The 23478-nt window shown below is 45.3% G+C and overlaps 1 protein-coding gene across 1 annotated transcript; it reads right to left on the bottom strand.

The window, feature by feature from the left end:
- Positions 1 to 393: 393 nt before the first annotated feature.
- On the bottom strand, positions 394 to 22390 carry LOC310796936 (homer protein homolog 3-like; the record flags this gene model as incomplete). The annotated part of the gene is made up of 10 exons (XM_083659187.1): positions 22250 to 22390; positions 21931 to 21979; positions 17553 to 17709; positions 14919 to 15050; positions 14587 to 14691; positions 11273 to 11397; positions 7818 to 7974; positions 3169 to 3276; positions 740 to 820; positions 394 to 579 (listed from the first exon to the last, which is right to left on the bottom strand). The coding sequence occupies exons 2-10, from the start codon at positions 21951 to 21953 to the stop codon at positions 394 to 396; spliced, it is 1074 nt and encodes a 357-aa protein (XP_083515313.1). The 5' UTR covers positions 21954 to 21979; positions 22250 to 22390.
- Positions 22391 to 23478: the final 1088 nt, after the last annotated feature.

The following is a 23478-nucleotide window of genomic DNA, read 5'->3' as shown; positions in this document are numbered from 1 at the left end:
TACAAATGCCAGTCCTCAATATTAAATGTCTAGCACTTTTAAGCACTTACCTTATGGTCGTTTATTGCGTTGAATGTTACTCTTGAAAGCAAGTGTGAAACATGAGCATTACATTAAATTGTACAGACAATATAATTTCTATGCTGCTGCTTAGGCCAACACTGCAACCTATGCTTAACGTGTTGAGAAGTACAGCACAACTACTGCTGCAACAGAGATGAGCTGCAATCTTCCCACAGCCGAGGTGGTTCTTGTGCTTGAAGAGGACCAGGACCAGCTCCATCTTGTTTTGTTTATTCCCCCCTCATCTCTCTCTGTATTGGCCTCGGTGAATTGAACCCTGTTTTCTTCTCATCTCTCTGTCATGGATTATATTTCTCCATTCTTCTCATCTTATTTGTCGATGAGCTTAACCAGGTTCTGTCGGAGGTCATTAAGGTCAAAGATCTTGATGTCCAGGATTTCGACGGCCCTCTGGATCTCGTTGTCCATGCGATCACGTTCTTCAAGAGAGTTACTCAGGTTCTGCTCTTGGTTCTGGATGCGCCTCTCCAACTCTGAGTTGCGCATCTCAATTTCCTGCAGTGTGGAAGAGGCAGAGGGGAAGGATGGGGAAGGAGAAATTAGTTTTCAAAGCAGCATTTATCACTCGAGTCAACTTCTGTTGACACATTTTGTTTTACCTTACTCAACAAATGTCTACAAAATCTGTGAAAGCATAATAACTTCTCATTTCTACCTGTAATCTATGAATGGCCTCATCCCTCACTTGTTCCATATCATGGTACTCTGCTTTCTTGCTCTGCAAAATGTGGATTTCCTGGAAAGGAATGAAAATAATGTCAGTTTGGCTCATATCTATTCACTTCTCATCTGGATTTTCTCGATATACTATAGCTGAATAAAACACATCTTTAGGGCTTTTCACACTACACTTAGCCGGAGTTAAGTCAGTCTCCTGGGGCTAAAGGAGCTGTTAGCCCAGGGCTAAGAACGCTTTCACACTTGCACAATCCTGACCCACTCCAAAGTGGGCTAACCCCGACTTCAGCCCCGGCTAGTTGGCCCTGCTCTGGAGCGGGGTTATCCCCGACTTTCGATCTCCACCACCACGCATTGTTAACATGCATTGTTAACAATGCATTTGTGAAAAGGGGCTAAGTTAGCCTTGGGCTATCTTAGCCCTACTCTTAGCCCGGGGCTTAGATAGCCCCGGGCTAAGAGCATGTGGTGTGAAAAGCCCTTTTGATGATAGCATGGTTGTTGCACCACTGTTAATTACAGTAAAACCTCAATTATCTGAACTGTTCAGTGTTGAATGTCATTTGGTTACATCTTTGAAACATTGAATTGTCTTTCAATTCCAGACCAAAGCCTATTCAAAATAAGAGGTATGCATTAGTAATGTGGGTGATAACATGCAATACTGCCCCCTGCTGTAGAGTAACTCAGTAAGTTATGTCCCAGCTTGACCAGGAGATTTGTGTACTTTTCAAGTGGTGGTTTGGATCAGATAGTGTATGTTTAACTCGTTAAGTAATACTGGTGGAGGCTTGCACTTCAAGCCAGGCTGAGGGCAAGCACAGAATATTAATAACGCTGCTGTCCCATTAGCCGCAGTTAACACACCACAACCGGACTCTGTCTTAACCCATTGATACCTGATGCAGCATTTGCGTGTATATCCCTCATTTGTGTGCATATCCCTTTAAGACTGCGAACCGCGTTAACGCGGTTCGCAGTCTTAAAGGGCACACAAATGCTGCATCAGGTATCAATGGGTTAATTGACTGCCTCTCCTCAGCTCTTCTTTCTTTCTGTAGCACGACACTCTTAGATCATTACTTTAGTGTCACTGGAATATTGTCAGAGTGGTTCTGACCCTCGCTCTCCTCACTATTAGTGGTTGCTTGTTATTTCGTTGACCTAGAAATTCAAGCTTACCCTACTGCTGCACTCATCAATAGCCCTTTCACACCGAGATCCAACCAGGGTTATTCCCGGGTTAACCCGCATCGCCCGACTCAGCTTGGTGACCCACCTCTCAAGGTGGGTCGGACAAGGGTTGGTTTCAATCAGTGCAATCTGGGAACCCAGAGTCTATCAGGCCATGTTTAGACGAGAACAGTCTCTGCATAAAGCGGCAAACTGGCGTTGCATTCTCACCTTTGATTTCGCGTTTATACACAGCGTTTGTGATAACGATTTGCGTGCAGACTGCAAAAAGCTGCAAAAATCTCAGAGCAGCGACAAGTGAGGCAGAATAACATTGAAACTTCTGGTTAAAACCTTCACAATAATGGTAATTAAATAAACTAATAGCCTTATTGATGCATGTTGCAACGTTTTTTTTGTGTGTGATCCGAAATACACAGAAGACATATAGAACACAGACAACTAAAAGTCAATTTTAACACGTAGTGAGTCGAACGCCCGGATTTTGATTTACCTAGTTCTAAATTACGGCTGTTATTTTGAAGATAAAAACGCGTAGCTTCCTCTATTCTGTCTATTTCTAACAGCCTTGATTTAGCTTTGTAGGATTAAACTTTTAATGAATTTTCCACGCGATAGAGTGACACAGAAGTGGTAATAAACTGCTCCAGATTGGATGACAGAATAAAAACCCAGTAAAGCAACATAAAAAAAGACCTGTTTTCTTTGCAGCAGAATTGGGACTTGAGGAAATGCATCGCGGTGAGTTGTCTTCAATTATTCAATGCGGGAGACAGTGATTAATAGGCTATGTGCGACGTTAGTAGTGGGCACTTAACGCAGATTATGTGTTTTTAGCAAATCGTTGTCATGTTTGTTGAATGTCAATGCGATTCATTGCACCTGTGCCATAAGGCTGTATTGGGCTAGTTCAATGCTCCTATTGCCTATCATTGTCTTCCATGACGAAGGGGGGCTGTGTCGTCACCTGAATTGCGTTTTGCCACTTTACACGGCAACAGTTAAGTCAACAGTTAAGGTGGTGTTAACAAATAATTCCACTCTGGGACCTGTTTTCACTTTTGTTGTGTTTTCATACCCCAGGAACGCCGTTCCCTTGTAAAAGGAAGAAGGCACTAACGCTAAAAAAGTTTGCCGTTTTATGCAGGGAGCGTTGCCGTGTAAACAGGGCCTAAGTCAGATGACTAATAAGACATCCGCACCAAGACTGACCTCGTCTTTGGCCTTAAGCAGGGCCTCCAACTCCTCCAGGGACTGGGTCAGCTCATCCTTAAGCAGATCACTGGGGCCTTGGCCGCCATGCGCCTCCAATTCAGCCACCTGACAACACAAACACACACAAACACAAAATCTAGTGGTTTCTAAAGCAGTGATCACACAGTAAAATTACTTTGCTACAATAGAGACACTGTGGAGCGCGCCATCATTCAGAAACCACGCCCAAAACGGGGGGAAACAAAAACTCCCCCCCCCCACAATCCAGGCGTTCTCCTATGTCACGTGTTGCACACAAAGATCATATATACGGAAGATGAACAGTCCAACTTACTTCCTTGACAGCTAGATCCACATTTTTCTTTTTCTTCTCACCAATTCTCAATGGCTTCTCAATCAAAGTACAAAAAATAATAATAGGCGATTTTTTACATTTGTTGTCTGCACACTGCGCAGCCTACCACACGAGCTATGTTTAATTCAAGGAAAATGACGCTGGTGTTTGGAAGTGAATGGAGAGCTTTCCCCCGTGATGGGCGTGGCCTATTTCATGCAGTGTCTCTATCAGTGCTACTACTCCGGTAGTAGCAATGAACTCAGCAGCATTTTCAATTGCACAGCAGCACAGTTTTCAAATGTATCACGTATGAACAAAACACCCAAGCTGTCATTTTTCCAGACAACTTTTTGAGGCACAGCTACAATTCGAGAAGGCCTTCTTCTGCCTTGTGCATGTGACCACAGCAAAGCAGTGTCAAAGTCAATAGCATTCTTCATGTGCTATTGCTTAAAGAATAATACTGTAACGTCTCCCTGGACCAAACTGTCTGACGTCTGGTGAGATGAGGCTCGGTACATTATTTTTGGATCTACACCTTGGGAAATGGACTGTACTCATTTTGCTCCAGTACTTCAGGAGCCTTGGTGTTAATCCATTTATTCGGCTCCTCGTTAGCTAAAGTATTACTCAAGCTAACAGCTATTCTTCCTGCGTCAGCCATTTATCTTCAAATCGATTCATATCATTGTGGATGGGTCTGCAACCTGACATGAACCTGACAGGACCCGAGAACATATGTCAGGTTTTGGCTTTTTTTTTAAATATAGAAATAAATTCGGGTTCGGGTCAGGCTCATCTATTGTTTGTTTTGTTTGTTTGTTTTTCATGCGTGGAAAAACGCTTAACGTTATGTTTTAGCCGGCTCCTCGCTTTCTCCTGAAACTCTGTGTCACACTACAGGCTGGGCACGCACAGCTCGCTTCCACCCGCTGAGCGCTGCGAAGCTCCTCCCTCCTCTCCTCTGTCCCTGGTGCTGAAAGAGAGCTGCAGGTCAAAAACATGATGTCATTCATGTTTAATATTTTGGACATGTTTAATATTTTGGACATCATGTTTTTAAGCTATGATTCATCAAAACCTTCTCAAGACCCAGAATTAGTGATATCAGTGAACTCAACATGAAAAAATGCAATAACCTGCACCTGCTTAGATTCAAGACCAATCGCATTTCAACAGCTAATGACTCTATAGCTTCCCTTTCTAATACAGGCACATTATAATAGAGTCTGTCTGATGAACAAAACTTGACTTGTAATTACGTTCACTGAGACAGACACAATGATGTTTTATGGCAATAGTTCTCATGAGTCTTTCTTGCTTTTAATCTCATCTGCACGTGCCATTTAAAATATTTATTTCATAAATAAATTATGCTAAAACAGAATCTACAGCCGAGGCTCCTCCCAAAGCAGGAGGCGGGGATAGACCATAGACATAAATAATATGGACGTATCTATCCCATTAAATTTTGTTTTCGAGTTCAAACGTTGGACGTCACCATCTTGATTTTTCGTCAGCAGAGTGGGAGGGAATGGGTTGAGTCCTTCTGCACCTCACGTGAGATGGGGGTTTCCCAGAGCCGCAGCTCCGCCTGCTAATGGTCCGTGATCGGCAAGCTGCGTGATCACTGGACAGGCGATCTGTCAATCACCCCTTTTTCTATCATCTATTTTACCCCCATAAAGTTGTTATGAAAAGGTGAAATTAGCTATATAGACCAAAACTGTGTTTCGCCCCTCACTGGAAGTTTATTTAATCATGTTACAAAGTCGAGCATTTTAACATGGGGGGGGGGGGATGCCTATACTGCCCCCGCCACCTAGTGGCCATTCGAGGAACTACAACTTTTCAATTCACTTCAGCATTCTCAGAGGGAAGGGGGGTGGGGCTTGCCCACTGGGATAGAAACACCACCATTATCAGGTCAATGGGAATTGAACCCCTCACTGCAGCTGGGCCCTATAAAACAGAAGCAAAGTAGAAGGACACCTCTAAAAAGGTTCCGCCTCTAAAAAGGTTCCGCCTCTGAGGGAGTCTTGAAAGAGAGAGAGAGAGAGAGAGAGAGAGAGGCTGGACTATTTTTAACCGTGCATGACTGAGACTGGGAGGAGTGGTAGAAGGAAAAAAAAGAAACGAGAGGCTGCCAGCTCCCTCTGGTGATTTTTCATTTTCTCCTAACTGGGGCATTGGAAGTAGGATATCGCTGTCCTACAAACCCCTCTCCCTCTCACATCGCCCCAGAGACGTGAACCATTTTCAGCCACCTGGTCCCCAATCTCTTCACATAGAGGGAAGGAGAGCTCGTATGAATTTAAAAGGACCATTTTGTTAACGAGGATCAAAACAAGTGAAAACGGTTCCTTGTTGAAATCACAAAATGGTAGAGACAGCGATCGATACTGTAAAGCTAGGCTATAATGGAAAGGGATCAAGGTATTAATTAAACCATCGAATCGTAGAGGTTTGCAATTGTCAGGCCGAGGCAAAGTTGTTCCCTAAGGAATGACACCAGCAAACCTGAGAAGACCTTGTATTGATGACCGGGGACAGGAAGGACGGAGGGATCTGCATCCAATGGTCAGCCTCAATGGCAATTCAACTATAAAAACCTCGGTAACACTTTACAATAAGGGTCTCACTAAATGAAGGGTTAGTTAATGCCTAATAAGTATTAACCAGCCATTAATTAACAGTTAACTAATGTGTCTAGTAATCGTAAAAAGTAAAAACGGTGTTCATGTTAATTTATGCATTATTTGATAGTTTAGCGTTAGGTAATGGTTAGGGTGAGAGCTAAAGGTTAGGTTTAGAGTTAATAAACATTAACTAAGGGCTAGCTCATGCTTATTAAGCCTTGACTAAGCGTTGATTTAGTGACCCTTATTGTAAAGTGTTACCAAAACCTCTTTAGCTTCAGTGTATTTCGACCAAACTCCCTTGCAGTAAAAGTCACATTGCCACGTGCATATCCCACACACGCACGCACACGCACACGCACACGCACACACTCACTCACTCACTCACACACACGCACACGCACGCACACACTCTCACACACACACACACACACACACACACACGCACACACACACACACTGTGGGTCTGAACCACAGGGAAGACCGTGATTAAAGCTGATTTAGGGCGCTACCAGCCAAACTAAATGGTTCAGAACAAACACTTTGAAGAAGGAAATTAATTGTTTGAAAACGATGACCCAATCAAAACCTGCGTGACCTCGGTCGGCAGAGAAAGGGCACACTTGAGACTTCCAACTCGCTCATTATTGAAAGTAAGAGAAAGTGAAAGTGGAAAGAGAGACACAACTTTCTCTTGTTTGAGCAAGGGTATGGCTCTTTTTCCCTAGCCCCACCCACGTAATGATCATGCCTTCCGCCCACCACCGTTCATCCTTGAGTCCAAGTGGATGTTTGCACCAAATTTGAAGAAATTCCGTCAATGCGTTCCTGAGATATCGCGTTAACGAGCATCGCCGGCAGAGGCATAAAAATAAACTTTATGTGAGAATTTATGTGTAGATTTCAGAGTGAAATCTACACAGACACCTGACATACATGAGTCCCCTGGTTCATTCAAGAACACTCAAGTCATAGAATTAACCATTTATTGCATAAATGAATATAATGCATACAATTATGTTTGGCGTTGAAGGCTCCGCTCTTAGAATTAATTTAATATTTAATTAATTCTATTCTCCCTGAACTCGGCTCAGCAGCATGCTACGCCGAGCAGGGAGAGCAAGCAGAATCCCCCATGGGAATAAAATATTCCAGATACATTTAAACCATAGAAAGAGGGAGCCTAAAAGCAAGACATGGAAACATGTTAATTTTTTGAGCCATGCAGACTCCAGAGCTACAATACATGATAGCATTTGCATTTGATCTAAAAAGGTGGAGGTTGGGGTGGAGGTGGCAAAGCGTTGCCAGCAGCCGCACGATCCAGCAAGGATCCAGCAAGGTGGGGAACAGATCAGTGAGTGAGAGGCTGCCCTATTTAAACGGACCTTCATTTATCTAGGACTGCAGTATTATATGAACTCTCCTAACAATAAGTGGAAAAAGTGCCTTCAAAGGAGACCACTCCACCCCTTTCCTCTTTCACGCCTACAGTCACGCAAGTCTCTTAATATGTCATATTGACTTCGACAATAGAGATTCAGGTTAGTTAAGTGCCTGAAGCAAGCTGATGCTTTACCTTTGGATTAAGTGAAGTGTTATTGAGTTGAATATCTTCAAAGAGGCTCCTTCACACGAGTCTCCATCTGCACACGGCAGAGGGTCTCACCTGGTCTCGTAGCCTCTCCGTCTCCTCCTGATATGCTGACAGCTGTTTCTTCCACTGCTCCACGTTGGAGTTAGCTTCATGTAGCGCTGCCACCAGCTTGGTGTTGCTATCCTGCAGAGTGAAGAGCTCCGCTTCCAGGTTCATCTCACAGATGGACCTGGAAGACAAGCATTCGAGCATCAGAGAGAGACCATTATGATGCTTCATGCAGTGCAGCATCATGTTTTGCTTTGATCAAAGATTTGAATCCTTTGATTTGAATCCTTTGATTTGAATCCTTTGATTTGAATCCTTTTCGATCCTTTATTACAGATTTTTTCCCCCACTTGTGTTTTTCCCACGGCGCTGGGCCGCCGGGGAACAGAGGATGGCAATGTCAGGACACTCAGTCAGTCAGTCAGTCAGTCAGTCAGTCACTCACTCACTCACTCACTCACTCACGGACATTTAGTGAGGCTAGGGAATCGTTGCTAAGGATAGGAAGGTTGTAGGCAGTCAGGATTCGAGGGGTGGCTAGGGGGTTATGGATGACGGGGGTTGGGCTTAAAGGTTTGCGCTTGTATTGGTCAATGCACCGTGAAGAGTGACAGAAAAGCTAGGTCAGAGAGAGGACAACAACGGACATGATCACAAGTCAAATCTACACATCAAGCTGCTGTAGTGTAAGGTGACGATATGTCCCCGATTTCTGGGGACAGTCCCCGACCGTTGTTGGTGACCCGTCCCCGGCTGGAGCTGTCCCCGATTTTCTACCCCTCGTCCGCGGCCGACATTACTGTCTTTCAGAGGCTCTAGCGGGCTCATTTTTAAAGCTATAGTGAAGATACCTATAAAAGACCTAATTGGTCCCAACCATGTCATGCCACAGATGTGACTCATTTAGTGCAATCTCCAAATGTCTTTCATATCAGATCACAGTTCCTCAAGGACTTGTCTTAATGTGGTATTTTGGAGGGATATCAGTCAGCCTGCGCCATAGTTTATTACAGTACCATGGTCAAAATACATGAAACCGGAATAATTGTCGCCCTTTTTTATATGGAGTTAGTGTGCTAACTGAAGTTCAGGAACACAAAGACCACACCATGTAATTATCTGCGCCGCACTAAGCTATTTCACCTGCGCTCCAATCACTTCACTGACGAATACACCTGTGTTCGTAGCATATATAAACATGACCATATTCTCTCTCCCCCCCGTTCGCCTCAGTCGTCACGACCCTCCCCCCCAACCCCAAGTTTCTTCCTCCGTTACGGGCAGCACGGGCGGAGTCTGCATGTTCTCCCCGTGCCTGCGTGGGTTTTCCCCGGGTACTCTGGTTTCCTCCCACAAACAGCTAAAGACATGCTAATTACGGGCAGCACGCGCGGAGTTTGCATGTTCTCCCCGTGCCTGCGTGGGTTTTCTCCGGGGTACTCTGGTTTCCTCCCACAAACAGCTAAAGACATGCTAGTCAGGGCTGCATAATCCTGCATCTCTATCCCCTGCTCACAGGAACCACGGGGGGCTGATGGAGCCGGGACTCCATCCCGTGAAGCTGAGCTGCGCTCTAGAACCAAGCTTCACCCAAAGACGCTACCCCCACTCTGAGTCTCAACCCCTGGGTTCCTGTCACTGCCGTACCACTCTCCTGAAGAGACGCTGTCGCACCGCGACCCCATTCACGTTCTCGCACCCAAACACCCACTTACAATAAATGATCTTTTTGTTTAAACATGGTGTGGTCTGTGTTAGTGAATTCATAGATAATAACATTGGATATTTTAATGATATATTGACTGCAGAACTGGAAATGTCGCAGATTTTCATTTCAGAAATCTGGTCACCTGACGGTAGTGTTTGGTTGGAATTCCTCTTGGCCCTCCATGGCACATGGTTAGCCATGCCTGCTCTATATTTAAAACTGAGGGCTGATCTGAGTTGGCTGGAAAAACTGTCTTTGAGTGCGAGATTGATGCATGAAGCAACTGTTTGTCATCACTACCGACTGCTACGGTTGGCAGCGCAGCAACAGTCAACATATCCTCTGCCAATGGTTTGGAACAGGATGAAAAGTAAACACTGTTGGCCTGGTCAACGCAAGCAGCCAAACCACGACAAAAACCTTAAAGTATGTTTTAACAAGGCCTCTCTAGGCTACAGTCAGAAACACACCTACTGCCCAGGGCAAGACAACATCTCACGAGCCGAAGAACAAAGCAAAACGTCCACTCGTGCCGGACTCATCTCACGAGCCGAAGAACAAAGCAAACATACAACTCATTCCAGAAAGCAAACGAGACTAAAGAATCGACCTGCTGATCTTGTGATCTCGGATGGGTTCATTAAGATCTGTGTTCATCGAGAGACTAATGCTGACATTCAGAGACTACTATCAAGGAAACGGGAGTACAATGCATTCTCCAATCAATTGGGTAGTCAAGATCTAGACCTATTTGTGAGCCTGAAGGCCACAGAAAAGTGGAAGATATAGAGTTTGGTTGAAAGTATGCAAGATGACTGCTGTCATTCATTAACATGTGGAAATACAATAAACAAGGCCAGTAAATTCAGTAAATTCAGCATTAGAGAGCTTCATGACATTAGCAGCAGTCATTGCTAACCTTGTTTCAAGTTTAAATAAAACACACAACACAAAACAACTACAAGCATTTCACAAAGCATGGCATTGGATTACCTAAAGTGATAATACGGAAGATTTTCATCTAAATAAGTGTGTGTTAAGTCACTGTATATCTGATAGTGAGTTAACACAATGGTGATTGAGCCTATGGCCCATTGATGGAAGCCTTTGCATTTTTAGTATTGCAGCATTTATGAACTTGGTGTCTGTGGTGACACAGAGTGGGCGGAGCTAACACAATAGACTAACTCTGTAGGTTACTGTAGGTTCACAGGGTGGGCGGAGCTAACACAATAGACTCACTCTGTAGGTTACTGTAGTCTGTGGTGACACAGGGTGGGCGGAGCTAACACAATAGACTCACTCTGTAGGTTACTGTAGTCTGTGGTGACACAGAGTGGGTGGAGCTAACACAATAGACTCACTCTGTAGGTTACTGTAGTCGCTGGCGACACAGGGTGGGCGGAGCTAACACAATAGACTCACTCTGTAGGTTAAGTCTTGTGTGAAGTAGGATAACAAGCTACTTTTTTCTGGTCTCTGCTAGCATTACGGGTGGTTACTATGGCCGAACAAACTGAGTAATGTCACATAACAGTGTTTGGATCTCACCTGCAATTACCACTAATCGCCAATAGGTGTCACCCAAGAGAACAAAACTGAAATCTTCCGTATTATCACTTTAAAGAGGGTGAGATTTGACTCACTGTGAAAAAAAAAAATCAATTTAATTTCCATTTTCTGGGCTTGTGTGTGTGTCGAGTGTTGTGTGTGTGTGCGTTTGTGCGTGCATGCGTGTGCGTGCGTGTGTGTGTGTGTGTAAATGGGTTACCCTTCAGACAGCATCTTTTTAATGCGCTCCTTCTCAGAAGACAGGGTGATGTCGGCGCTCTGGCTTCGGAACATCTTCTCCTCAGGCCCGTTCAGCACCGGTGGGGACTGGAGCTCCTCCAGGTCCTGAGAACCACAATAGAAAACAGACTAACAATAAACACAGACAAGATTATAAAGAGTACATTATGCTCTTACCAAATATGTACATTTGAAATGGGGGAAGTTGCTTCTTTAAAAAAAATATATAGATAAATTATATATATATTCTAGGCACAATACTCCCATTTATGTCAAATGGAGAAACATGGAAGAGTAATACAAATTGTTTCTACTGCTGACTGTTCAAATCCAACTATTAAATGAAAACAAGTAACGCTACAGCAGAAATGAACTAGGTTACATAAACGAAGTCATTGTTATTTTGGGTCGTGATGGATTCACAATGGGAGGGGGTGAGTTGTACTGAGCCTCATGTTAGATAGGATAGGTGTCTGTCTTGGAGTGATAAAGTAAGTAGCTTAGCCTACATGACGACTCACACTATGGACACTCCATCATGTGCCATCGGCCTCTCGGCCACAGCAGGTATAAATAAATATGTGCTGATGTGCTTCAGCGACAGAGAGAAAGCAGTTGACACAATATTAGGGTACAGTTTTTAGCATGGGCACAAATGATACAACTTGGCTATTCATAGGTCTGAAGATAAAATTAGGTAAACAACGACTATGAAAGACCCACCTGTGAGAACTAGGGAGGAAATCCACCAGGTAGCAAAACAGACAAAGACATATGTCAACTTCACATAAAGCACACCACCATACATAATGTACTTTTCAAAAATACTACAACCACAAGCATATTGTTTTCTCTATTTTGATCTATTTATACCTATTTATCTATTTTTAGCTCCGTGGTCAATTAGGTTTTAGTTCAGTGCAGCGCTAGTAGCGCTACATAACAAGAATCAAGTAGAATTGATGCGTTTCTGAATTTTCTAGGGCAGGGATACTCAACTTGCTTTGCCCGGGGGCCACATTCGTGAAATGATAGAAGTTAATAAACAAACAATATACATTTTTCTGTAGCGGATTGTAGGTTTTTGGGGTGTCAGCAGCTGCGCTGGAACTACTTTTAAGTAGGGGGTGCTGTAAGGAAGGGACTCTCGGCGCTGCAAAATGTGAAGTTTTGGGGACTTTTACCCATTATTTAGAGGAATATTTCATTTTAAATTAACATTAGGATTATACTGTTGTGATGTCATTATTCAGTATCTTCTCTTCTCTGCAGCATTACTCAATTTACCCTCAGGAATCAGGGACAGTGATAGCCTATCTGCTATTCCTCCCATCTTCTCTTTCTTGTCATTTCATATCTCTTTCTCTTCACAAAGAGTTAGGTTAAGTTAGTTAGGTTAAGTACATACATAAGTGCCTGGGTAGTGAGCAGATTTAGCAGCTAAATCATAGATTATTGAAAGATATATTCCAGACTGAAATGCTATAACAGAAGTGGAGTATTGGCCAGAATGACATGAACAATGAACATTTGGACACTTATTCAGCGGGTATCTTGCATGTTGCGTTCAGGTGCACTCTTTTTTTTTGCAATTCCATCGCGGGCCACACAGGGGGCGCCCGCGGGCCGCATGTGGCCCGCGGGCCGCAAGTTGAGTATCGCTGTTCTAGGGGTTTGGGTTTGCTTGCCAATGTGGTCATGAAATCGCTAAACATGGTAGACGTAGAATGAGGGACACCACTTTGAATAGATTCACCCGTAGAATTCAAAAGAAATGGGCATGTTGGAGCAGGCAGACACGACTGATAGATAATGCTCTATTGAGCAGGAAGTGGTCCAAGGCCCTGAGCTGACTAGATGTTCCTCCTCATGTCAGCAGTGGGTAGAAAATGTGGATGCTGGTGCGCTGCTGGGCGGCTTGGGATAATTTTACCATCGTCCTAGTTCTGCTCACTTTCTCTTCCCGTGGAGAGAACTGACCCAGCTCATCCTTCTTTTGCCTTTGGCTTTGCTCCCTCTCTCTCTCCATCCCTCCTTTCATTCATAGCAGTTTATAGCAGTGGTTCTCAAAGTGGGGTCCGGGGACCCCCAGGGGGTCCTTGAGGGGGTTCCAGTGGGGGTCCCAGAAAAAAGGGGAATCATCATTTATTTTCACTATAATTCCATCCGTAAGTAACACAGTGACAGAATGCATGACTATTTTGGTCATGGGTTTCATCCACTTTCTGTGATAAAACATCTAAAAGCAAAACTCTTATCAGATGGGGGACCCTGGGACAAAATCGTATCAAATGGGGGTCCGTGGTTTAGTGTGTTCAGTTTGGGGGTCCTTGATGTGAACAAGTTCGAGAACCATTGGCTTATAGCACGGCCTATCAAATAGTAGTCTCGCTGGCCAGCCTCCCCTCCCTCTTGTCAAATAGCTGAACTGCTGCAAAGTCAACTGAGTAGGTACAGTCATCTGACCTGGCCTTTGTTCTCTGTGAGTCCTACGATACCAAGAAAAGAACTCGTGTTTCTGTGGATCATCCTGACTTTTTCACATTTACCCTTCCTGTTTGACATAACTAATTTAACGAGACCACTTGCTCTACTTTCTTGATGACACATTTTAAGTTTCAAGTTTATTTTCCATTTACCGACACATAAAAACATGATAAAACAGACAAAATACATGATAAACAGACAAAATACATGATAAAACAGACAAAATAAAAGCATGATAAAACATAAAACATGCAGCATGGATTGTGGACAAAGTGCAATAGTCGCTGTAGTTAGTAGCGCTCCCAGCGGTATCGTCTCTACCTGATGGTGGCTGAGTGATAAGTCCACTGCCTGGAGTGGCTGGGCTGGGGTCCCTGAATATTTTCTCTCGTCACAGAAATATCTCTCACAGATGGCAAATCTGTCCCAATCATTTTCTGTGCTGTTCTTACAACCTTGTCAATAAGCTTACGGTCCTCCTCAGAGCAACTTCCATTATACCAAAACAGTTGTAATATATCCTTTCAGGAGGCTTTCACGGTGGATCTGTAAAAATGAACTAATGTCTTGGTGGTTACACCAGACTTCTTCACACATTTGAAAAGAAACAGAGGCGCTGCTGAGCCTTCTTGGCAACAGAAGCACAGTTCAGTGGGGGGTTTTCTGCAGTGTCCCACATTTGGTTTTTCCTGCAGTGTACCGTCCCCTCTGCTGTGGGTTAGGGTTAGGGTGGGGAGGGGACGTCCCCTCTGCTGTGGGCCTAAAACCATGTGGATTCTGGTGAACTGTCACCTGAACTGAGCTCACCTGAGGAGCAGCGATGGTGAGGGCCTGGTTGGCCAATTCCTTATCCTGCGACTTTTCGCGCGCCAGACGAGCTGCATCTTTCACCTCCTTGAACTTATCTGAGAACTTTGAGAAGAGGAAAAGTCATGACATCAAAGTGTAAAAAACAAACAACAAAAGCAACAGAGCGTTGTTTGGACATGTAAAATGAGGCTGATATGGACGTTTTTTTGGGGGGTATTTATCAGTGCTCTCTGAACTCACATTCACAGCACACACCTTCAACTTTAGTCTGAGTCCAAGGTCCAAGACTTGACTTTGGTGAGAGTGAAACGGCTTATGGTTGAATTTACCTGATGCAACTGTTGCTCGGTAGCAAAACCCAGACCGTAGACCGTGTTGGCCCTGCTGTCGGCCCACTGGCCAAACTTCTGGGATGTCTTGGTGAAGGTCATGCTGGGCGTAATGGTGCAGTTGATAATTGCCTGCAAATGCAGAGATAACAAATGATACCTTCATGTGGGGTCTACAAGAAAAAGACGATTTGGAGATATTTTACTGTACATTTCAATAGCAGACACAAGGATATAGACAGGGTCCCCAACAAGGATTGCCGCTATTATTTGAACAGCACACAGCCACACTAAGTAAATGCTCCAACCTCGTCAATAGCGGCATAACATCTTGCCTCATATGTTTGATCAAAACAAGGAAGAACAACAGGAGAACATCTGTGCTTATTATTGCAACATCTGTTAAGCATTAACTGTCCATTGGAAATCCTGTAAGAAATAAACAGATGCTATCAAGCACTTGAGACTGAAGACATGAATCTCTTCCCTTAATTATGGTAAATGGTAAATGGTAAATGGCCTGCATTTATATAGCACTTTTATCCAAAGCGCTTTACAATCAGTAGGTACATTCACCCATTCATACACCGATGGTGGCAAGCTGCCACGCAGCGTGCTGGCACACCATCAGGAGCAATTTAGGGTTCAGTATCTTGCCCAAGGACACTTCGACATGCAGACTGGAGGAGCCGGGAATCGAACCACCGACCTCTTTCATCCAAAGTGATTAGTGACGACCCGCTCTACCTCCTGAGCTACAGCCGCCCCATTATCATTATTATTATCCCTATGTTCTCCCCAATTGTACTTGGCCAATTCCCCCTGTTGTCCCGGTCGTTGCTCCCATCGTCTTTGCAATCTGTGGAGAGTTGTACACTAGCACATGCTCCCTCTGATACATGTGCAATCGCCAGCCGCTTCTTTTCACCTGACAGCGAGAAGTTTCACTGGCAGGACGTAGAGCGTGGGAGGATCACGCTATTCCTCCCCCAGTTCCCCTCCTCCCCGAACAAGCGTCCCGACCGACGAGAGGAAGCACTAGTGCAGAGACCAGGACACATACCCTTTAATCCTGCTTCACACCCAGACACCCAGACACGGCCAATTGTGCCTGTATGGATGCCCGGCCAAGCCGGGGGTAACACGGGGAGGGGGGGCTCGAACCTGCGAGTGCGACCCTCATGTTGGTAGGCGGGGAATTGACCGTTGCACCTACCTGTACCTGTACCTGTAGCTGTACCTGTACCTGGACCTGGACGCCCCTTCATTAAATTGTTGGATCACGATGGAAAGAAAAACACTTGGTCACATGATCTGCTCTCATCTTTCACAAGAACAGAGAAGAGCACAAAAGGACACTAAACCATGTTCCTAAAAATGAGAGTGGCCCACACACAAAAGACACACAAAACCCACAGCAAAGACACACAAAACCGGTGCAACCCCTGACTGAACATTTCAGCCATGCACCACAGGATATTGCTTAAGCCCCTCCCTTGCTACACAAGTAAAACAAAAAACAAAAAAACAAAACATGATAGCAGACCTATTTATAAACCTTTTATGTCATCTCCAGCATTACAATAATCAATGGAACTGATTTTTTCTTTTCCCTCCAACAAATCATTACAGCCAGGGCCCCTGCAGTCTGCGGTAACATGTTACCGCAGACTGTACAGTAACATGTCTGACATACTGTATAGTAACATGTCTGACATACAGTAACATGCTGGACGGTGGCAGCAGCAGTGAGTGAAGAATTATCCTGAAGCCAGACACCAGCCAGGCTGACCGACCAACTGCCACCCCGCACTGCCTTCTGGGAGACAGGAATGTGGGTCAGACTCAGACCAGTCCAGAGGTGCTAAAAGGAGATCAGCTAGATCATCCCAGCTGCTGTGCTGTGGCCTCCTAGTAATCTAAATCCAAAGGTCTGCCAGGAGGATGCTCTTGACGCCCATTGTGGTTTTGTTCATTGCATGTTTCTTAATCCTACAGATTGGTGATACAGATACAGAGATACAGTGGGTGTAAGAGGAATAATAGCGACGTGAGTACGTGTAGCTGTTCCTTGCGCCCAGTTTTGCTGGACACAAGTAAGATGGAAATGGCCAAATTGTAAATAATAAAGAGAGACAGGGACTCTGTCCTGTGAGTGAGCACCGTCCTTCGGATGAGATGTTAAACCGAGGTCCTGACTCTCTGTGGTCATTAAAGATCCCATCGGCACTCTTGGCAAGAGTAAGGGTGTAACCCCGCCTCCAGTGCCCTGTGGGGTGTAACCCCGCCTCCAGTGCCCTGGCTAAATACCCACACAGGGCTTCCTTCACTCATGGCCACCTAATCATCTACTTAATTGGCACATTCACTCCTCAACTCTCCACCGTGATAGGCTGATGTGTGGTGAGCATTCTGCCGCAAACTGGCTGCCATGCATCACCCAGGTGAGTGCTAGGCCTTGAAAAGCACTATATAAATAATGCAATAAATTATTATTGTTGTTGTTGTTATTTATTATTATTATTATTATTATTAATAATAATAATAATAATAAAATGTTTGACCATTTGTCGGCCTTCCCTTCATCATTATTGTCATCATCACCTTCCCGGTGGTCAGTACCCTCCCCCTCACCTTGGTCCCGCCCACGCTGATGATGCGGTAGACATTGCGGTTGGCGTCGTAGAAGAAGGACACGGTGACAGCATGCTTGCTGGCCGGGATCCAGTTCCTCTTGGTGGCCGGGTCGATCTGGAAGACATGGGCCCGGGCGCTGAAGATGGGCTGCTCCCTGGAAGAGTCAAACATCGATGACGACGCAATACTGCAGAAGGAGATGGCGCTCATTTAAGCCAAATGCATGCATTTCAGTTCAACTTGAGTTCAAATGTCGTACCTTCACTTCTTTTCATACCTTCGCTACTATTACCTTTCCCCCATTAAATTGTGTTACTTTCTACTATCTATGGTTACTTTATGATGGAATAATCCTATATTCTCTTGACGATGGGGCACCTCTTCCTCTGTCTTTTTCTGAATACAATCCAGGGACAGATGTTGGAGTCATCTTTGGCTCTCTTTTGCTTTTTCTTTTCCATACTAAAATGGAAATAGTAAAATACTAAAATCAAATTCCATACTTTTCCATACTTGCGTAGGAACTCTGGTTGTCACACGGTTGTTGACTGAAATGCTCTGAACCCTCTCCCAAGTCGCTTTCATCCTCCACCCTCTGCTCTGCTCCTGCCAGTGTTTGCAGCAATGTATCCTAGATACGAGGTAAATATATCAAAGCAACAGTGTCACTGGTGCTCTAGAAATGGTTTGGCCACTGCCATGTGGTATGAACAGCAAGACTGCAAAAGGACTCTCTCTCTCTCTCTCTCTCTCTCTCTCTCTCTCTCTGTCTCTGTCTCTCTCTCTCTCTCTCTCTCTCTCTCTCTCTCTCTCTCTCTCTCTCTCTCTCTCCAGCTGGTGAGAGAGACAGTCCAATGACTGTGTATACATTATTGTGTATTCCCTATTTTAGATACAGTCTGGAACCGGAGAGCAGACTACAGATCACAAAGTCACAAAATACTTCAAGCAAACATGCAACAAAGTTTTACTCAGAAAGTCACTGGCCTATACACACTTGTATGGTGTGTTTTGTCCTTGGCACAAATTCATAATTCAACCCAGCAAAAGTCATACGATGGTCAAATATCAAGGCCAATGTAATGTGGGAAAAACCTCAGTGAAAGAACAAACAAACTGCAAGACTAGTTTCTGTGTTTGATGATCTATTTGTGAGTGCATTACTGCCCCACCATGTGGTATCACTGTCCCCCCGTCATATCATCATCATACTAAATATGTCAGTCAGCCATAGAGGTGTGGACCATGTAACTCCAAAGCTGTTGCCGTTTGAGCACTGGTGCTTGGCCCGTGTTGCAGTACCGAAACCCGGTACCACTATGGTACCAGTACCTTACAACCAGTACTTACAGGACCAATACAATTACCCAAGCTGCTGAGTGCTGAGTGAGATATTATCCGCCCTCCGGTGCTCCGGGACTGGTGCCGCACGCACCTTCACTAATATAATTGCACCACTTGAAATCCTCTTAAAAAAAAAAAAATCTGCTTTAAATCCACTTAAAATTTTAAAAAGTATGGCACTGTTCAGGCACTGTTTAGGCACCAGTACCATTTGGTTTTAGCACCGGTGTCGGAAAAAATATAAAACAATAAGGGCATTTTGAAGGTGGGCAATATTACTTTCACCAACAATATAGGAGTCAACAAAGGAGACAATATTAACCTTGATTTCAACAACAATTATCAACAAGATACTGCTGTTCATTACTGTTGTCTCGGGTTGCATCGAAATGTATCGTGATTTTTTCAAAGTGGCAAGTGTAGCATATGGCAATCGTAAAGAACCAGGACAGGGCTTTTTCTATACTGCCGGTGTTGTGCGTGCGTTGCTGCCTGCGACTGTTCCCAAGAGCGCTGTATTCTTTTGGCCAGTCACTGTATATTTATATCTGACCTCTTTAGTGACACACTAATCCATTAAGGGTCTCTCTCACCGCATCTCTCTCTGGACTAGATCATCATGACATAAAGAAACGACATTATAGAGTCTCACACACCCACACAAACTTTCGCTCTCACTCTATATCACACGCAAACTCACACACACATCCACAAACAGTGTTTCAAGGACTGCCTATAAAGATGCTGGAGTGAACAGTGGCATTTCGAAAAGGCTGGCCCCCCTCGAGTCTGATCAAGCCCGTGCTATAATTCTCCTTCTGATCTCACAGTAATCCTCCATGTTGTCAGTGGATCTCATGCTTAGCCGGCTTCCACGGCCGGCCCAGCCACCACAGATGCAGTGATCTAGGGCCAGGCAGGGGGCAGGGCGTTGGGATGAGGCACTGCTGCCCAGCCTCTGTTGACTTTACTCCAGTCTGAAGTGGCTGATGTTTCTGATGTGGGTGCCCTTCTACTGAATATCCGGCAGGGGGCAGCGTTGTGCTCTCCCATCCAGTGGGATCACCTTGCAGCACCACGGGAGCCAGCAGGACGCCCCGCAGGCACATTTTAGAGGTCTGCTTCTTTTAGCTCCCAACACATTCCCCAAGCACCTGGCTGAGAGGCAGAACTGAAGCTGCACACTGACCTGTTCCTGTTCACCCTAGTCTCGCTGGCCAGCCTCCCCTCCCTACCGTGAGAGGAGTCTGGCGCCGCAGGTCTCCACGGTGGGGTTGCGATGGGCGGCGCTTAGCGGCAGTGCCCTTGGAAAATAGTTTCCAACAATCCAGCTTGCCGTTTTCCAGCGTTTAGCAACGAGCTAGCGTGTAGGTTTCTGCCGTTAGCTTGCTAGCTAGTTAGCATTGCTGTTTTCACTGAGGCGGCAGGGCACTATTTACAGCGACACACATGGGAGGAGGGAGCGGAAGCCGCTCTGATTGACATGGTCGGGGCCAATGACAGAGCTTGTAATAAGCCGGGAGCGGACATCCGGCAGCGACTGAAACAGTCGCTCCAATGAAAGAGCAGCAGAGTAGAGCAGGGGAGGGTTTATCCCAGTTATGGAGACCTGCGGCGCCAGACTCCTCTCACGGCGGTAGGGAGGGGAGGCTGGCCAGTGAGACTAGGTTCACCCTATTCTCAACGCCAGACCCATGAGAGTTCTTACGCTGATACACTACGTTACTGCATGCTGCAGATCTCTCTCTGGGTCTGGGACACTTTCCCTCAGAGGGCTGGTTATGGGAGGGAACCGTTCACTTGGCCAGTCATATGCCAGTGATGGATTCAGTCCTCTCCAATCAGTAACGACTTTGCGATCAGACAACACGGGAGGCGCAGCCCATTTTTCGAACCGCTCTCTCATCGGTGCTACGACCTGTCACTCATTCAATTTCAACCCGCCTTCAAAACCAGCAGTGGCTGTTAACTGGCACAGACTCACGTATGTAGAATGTGGAGCGCAGCGATTCAACGTAATATTTGAGTCTGGGGAGAGACTAGGTTCACCCTTACTGCTGACTGGCCAGACAGACACCCAAACCTACAGTCCTCTGTGGCGGAGTAGGCACAGTTCAGTTTCAAACTGGACTCAAACTGTGGTCTGTGTTCTCAAGGATCTTCAGTGGCTCAACCTTCATGGGCAGCAGATGGACGTGGCCTCCAGGGCTTAATGGGGGTTTCTAAGCATAATTAAGTCCTGATGATAATGATTGGCTGGAAGCCCAGGCTGCACCGCAGGATCTACAACCCTACTACTTCCTGACACACTTCTATCTACTACACACAATCTACTATAGTGGATCTCTCCTTTCACCCTTGATCTGGATTCATTGCATGGTTTTATATAGACACTAGAATGAGCAAGTCACCATCAACTGACTGCTGAGTGACACGGGTACCGGCAGAGGTCCCAAGCAGATGGTGACAGGGCTGGATTTTTGAATTAGGTCATTATGGCCCATTAAATAGACAAAAACTGCTAATTAGTCATAGCACTACCCAGCAGGTCACACACACAGGCACACGCACACGCACACACACACACACACACGCACCAGGCACTACTACTACTCGCGCACACAGACACACACGCGTGCACGCACACACACACACACACGCACACACACACGCACACACACACACACACACACACACACACACACACACACACACACACCAATTAGTGATAGCATTACCCACAGCAGCCAACAGGTCACACACACACACACACACACACACACACACACACAACACAACACACACACACACAGTGATTGCACGCTCCAACGGTGCTCCATCTATTCTACAGCATGCTATCCCCATTAATAACAGAACTGCATTATAAGTCTTATATAGATTTACTGTAGCTAATGCAACTTTTTCTATAAATTAAAGCTTCCCCTACTATAGTCACAAGAAGAATGAATTCAAGTGTTTTGAAACACAGACAGGGAGGCAGTGAATGTTCAAAGTCCAGGTGGCTGCTTACCTTTCTCTGTGGTGAGGAAACATCTTACAAGCTGCCTGAGGCTTCTTTTCTATATGGAGGAGAGGAGAGAGAGATCGAGATAATAAAACACCGCATGCATTAACGCATTCATTGTGCTTTCAGTACAAAAATGTAGGTTACATTGTCCCCGCTGTGCGCTGTAGCCTATAGTTCACATGAGTTCACAGCTGCAGCCAAGGACAGGACTGCCTTCCGTTCCATTGTGATAAAAGAAGAGGAGAAAAAAACTTTGCCCTCCTCACACACACCTTAAAGCATTGTACTGTTACTGTACAGCGATTAACCTAATTACACTCACCCCATGTCGATGTAAAAACCTTTCGATGAGAGATCAGATTTTGTTGTATGTGTCAATAGTCTGGCTAATTTTGCGCCTAGACCGCTGTCGCTGTCCCCGGCTCCTCTGCTCTCCTCTCCTCCTGGCTCCGAGTCCAGGGATGGTTCTTGCTTTATTCCCGGTTTATTCTCCAGGGGGGGATTTCACTGCAAAGCGCTATAACACCGAGCCGAGCGTGCTGCTGCAGCCCGCTCCTGTGCAAAGTGTCAATATAGCCGAGAGAGAACGTGGTCTGGTCTGGTCTGGTCTGGTCTGGGTCACTTGAGTCCGTTCACCGCGGCGGCTGACCTCAAGTGGCCGCAGTCCCGCCCGTGCCCATCGGACAAGATAAGATGCAGCTGCTCTCTCTCTCTCCTCTCCTCTCCCCAGATGCTGCTGCCGCCTCTGGGTTGTCTCTAACCTTGGCGCCGGCTGGTCAGAGCCGAGGTGCCTGCCTGCTGGTGCTGCTGCTCTCGGGTGCTCTCTCCTCTCTCCACACTAGCTGGATTCAGCTCTCCAGCCCGCTGCTTGCATTCAACAGCCTGGCACTGTGGACGGTTACACTACCACCTGCTGGCTTTACAGTGTCGGGGCGCAAAGAAATTACAACTGTGCGGGGGGTGGTGTGGTCTGACGCTTCCGCCCTATACAGCCAATTGGATGTTACAAATTTGATCTAGCACTGAAGACATTATTTGGCTTAAAATCATAGATTTAATGTTTATTGTAATTAATTGTTGCCTTATGCGATAGCTAGTGACCTTATCTACTGGACTATAGGCAATATGGTGTTTAAATCTATGGCTAATGGCCAATCACTTTTCCCCCGAAAAGCCCAAGATGACATCCTCAAATGTCTTTTGTCCAACAGTCCACAACCCAAAGGTAATCAGTTTACTATCCTAGAAGACTAAAGAAGTCAGAAAATATTTGGAATGAGAGAATTTTATATTTTTTCTTAAAAATTAGTCTAAATGATTAGATTAATGTTCTATCAACTTATCAATTAATCATTGGAGCTCTATTTAAATCCTAATTTGTTTATAATAATCAAAACCTTTATAACAAATAGTTCAGTTCTACCCTCCGGTAAAGTCAACAGAGCTCCAGATAAATGTGATAGTAGGCTCAGGTGTACTCAAGTACAGACTGAATCTGTCAACCTGATGGATGAGCTGTTAACTGCCCGTTAAAGGTTGAATAAACACAAT

Source organism: Poromitra crassiceps (genome assembly GCF_964638095.1).
Source record: "Poromitra crassiceps genome assembly, chromosome: 23".
NCBI lineage: Eukaryota > Metazoa > Chordata > Actinopteri > Beryciformes > Melamphaidae > Poromitra > Poromitra crassiceps.
The sequence above is the reverse complement of the archived record's forward strand: the minus strand, read 5'-3'. Positions and strand labels throughout refer to the sequence as shown.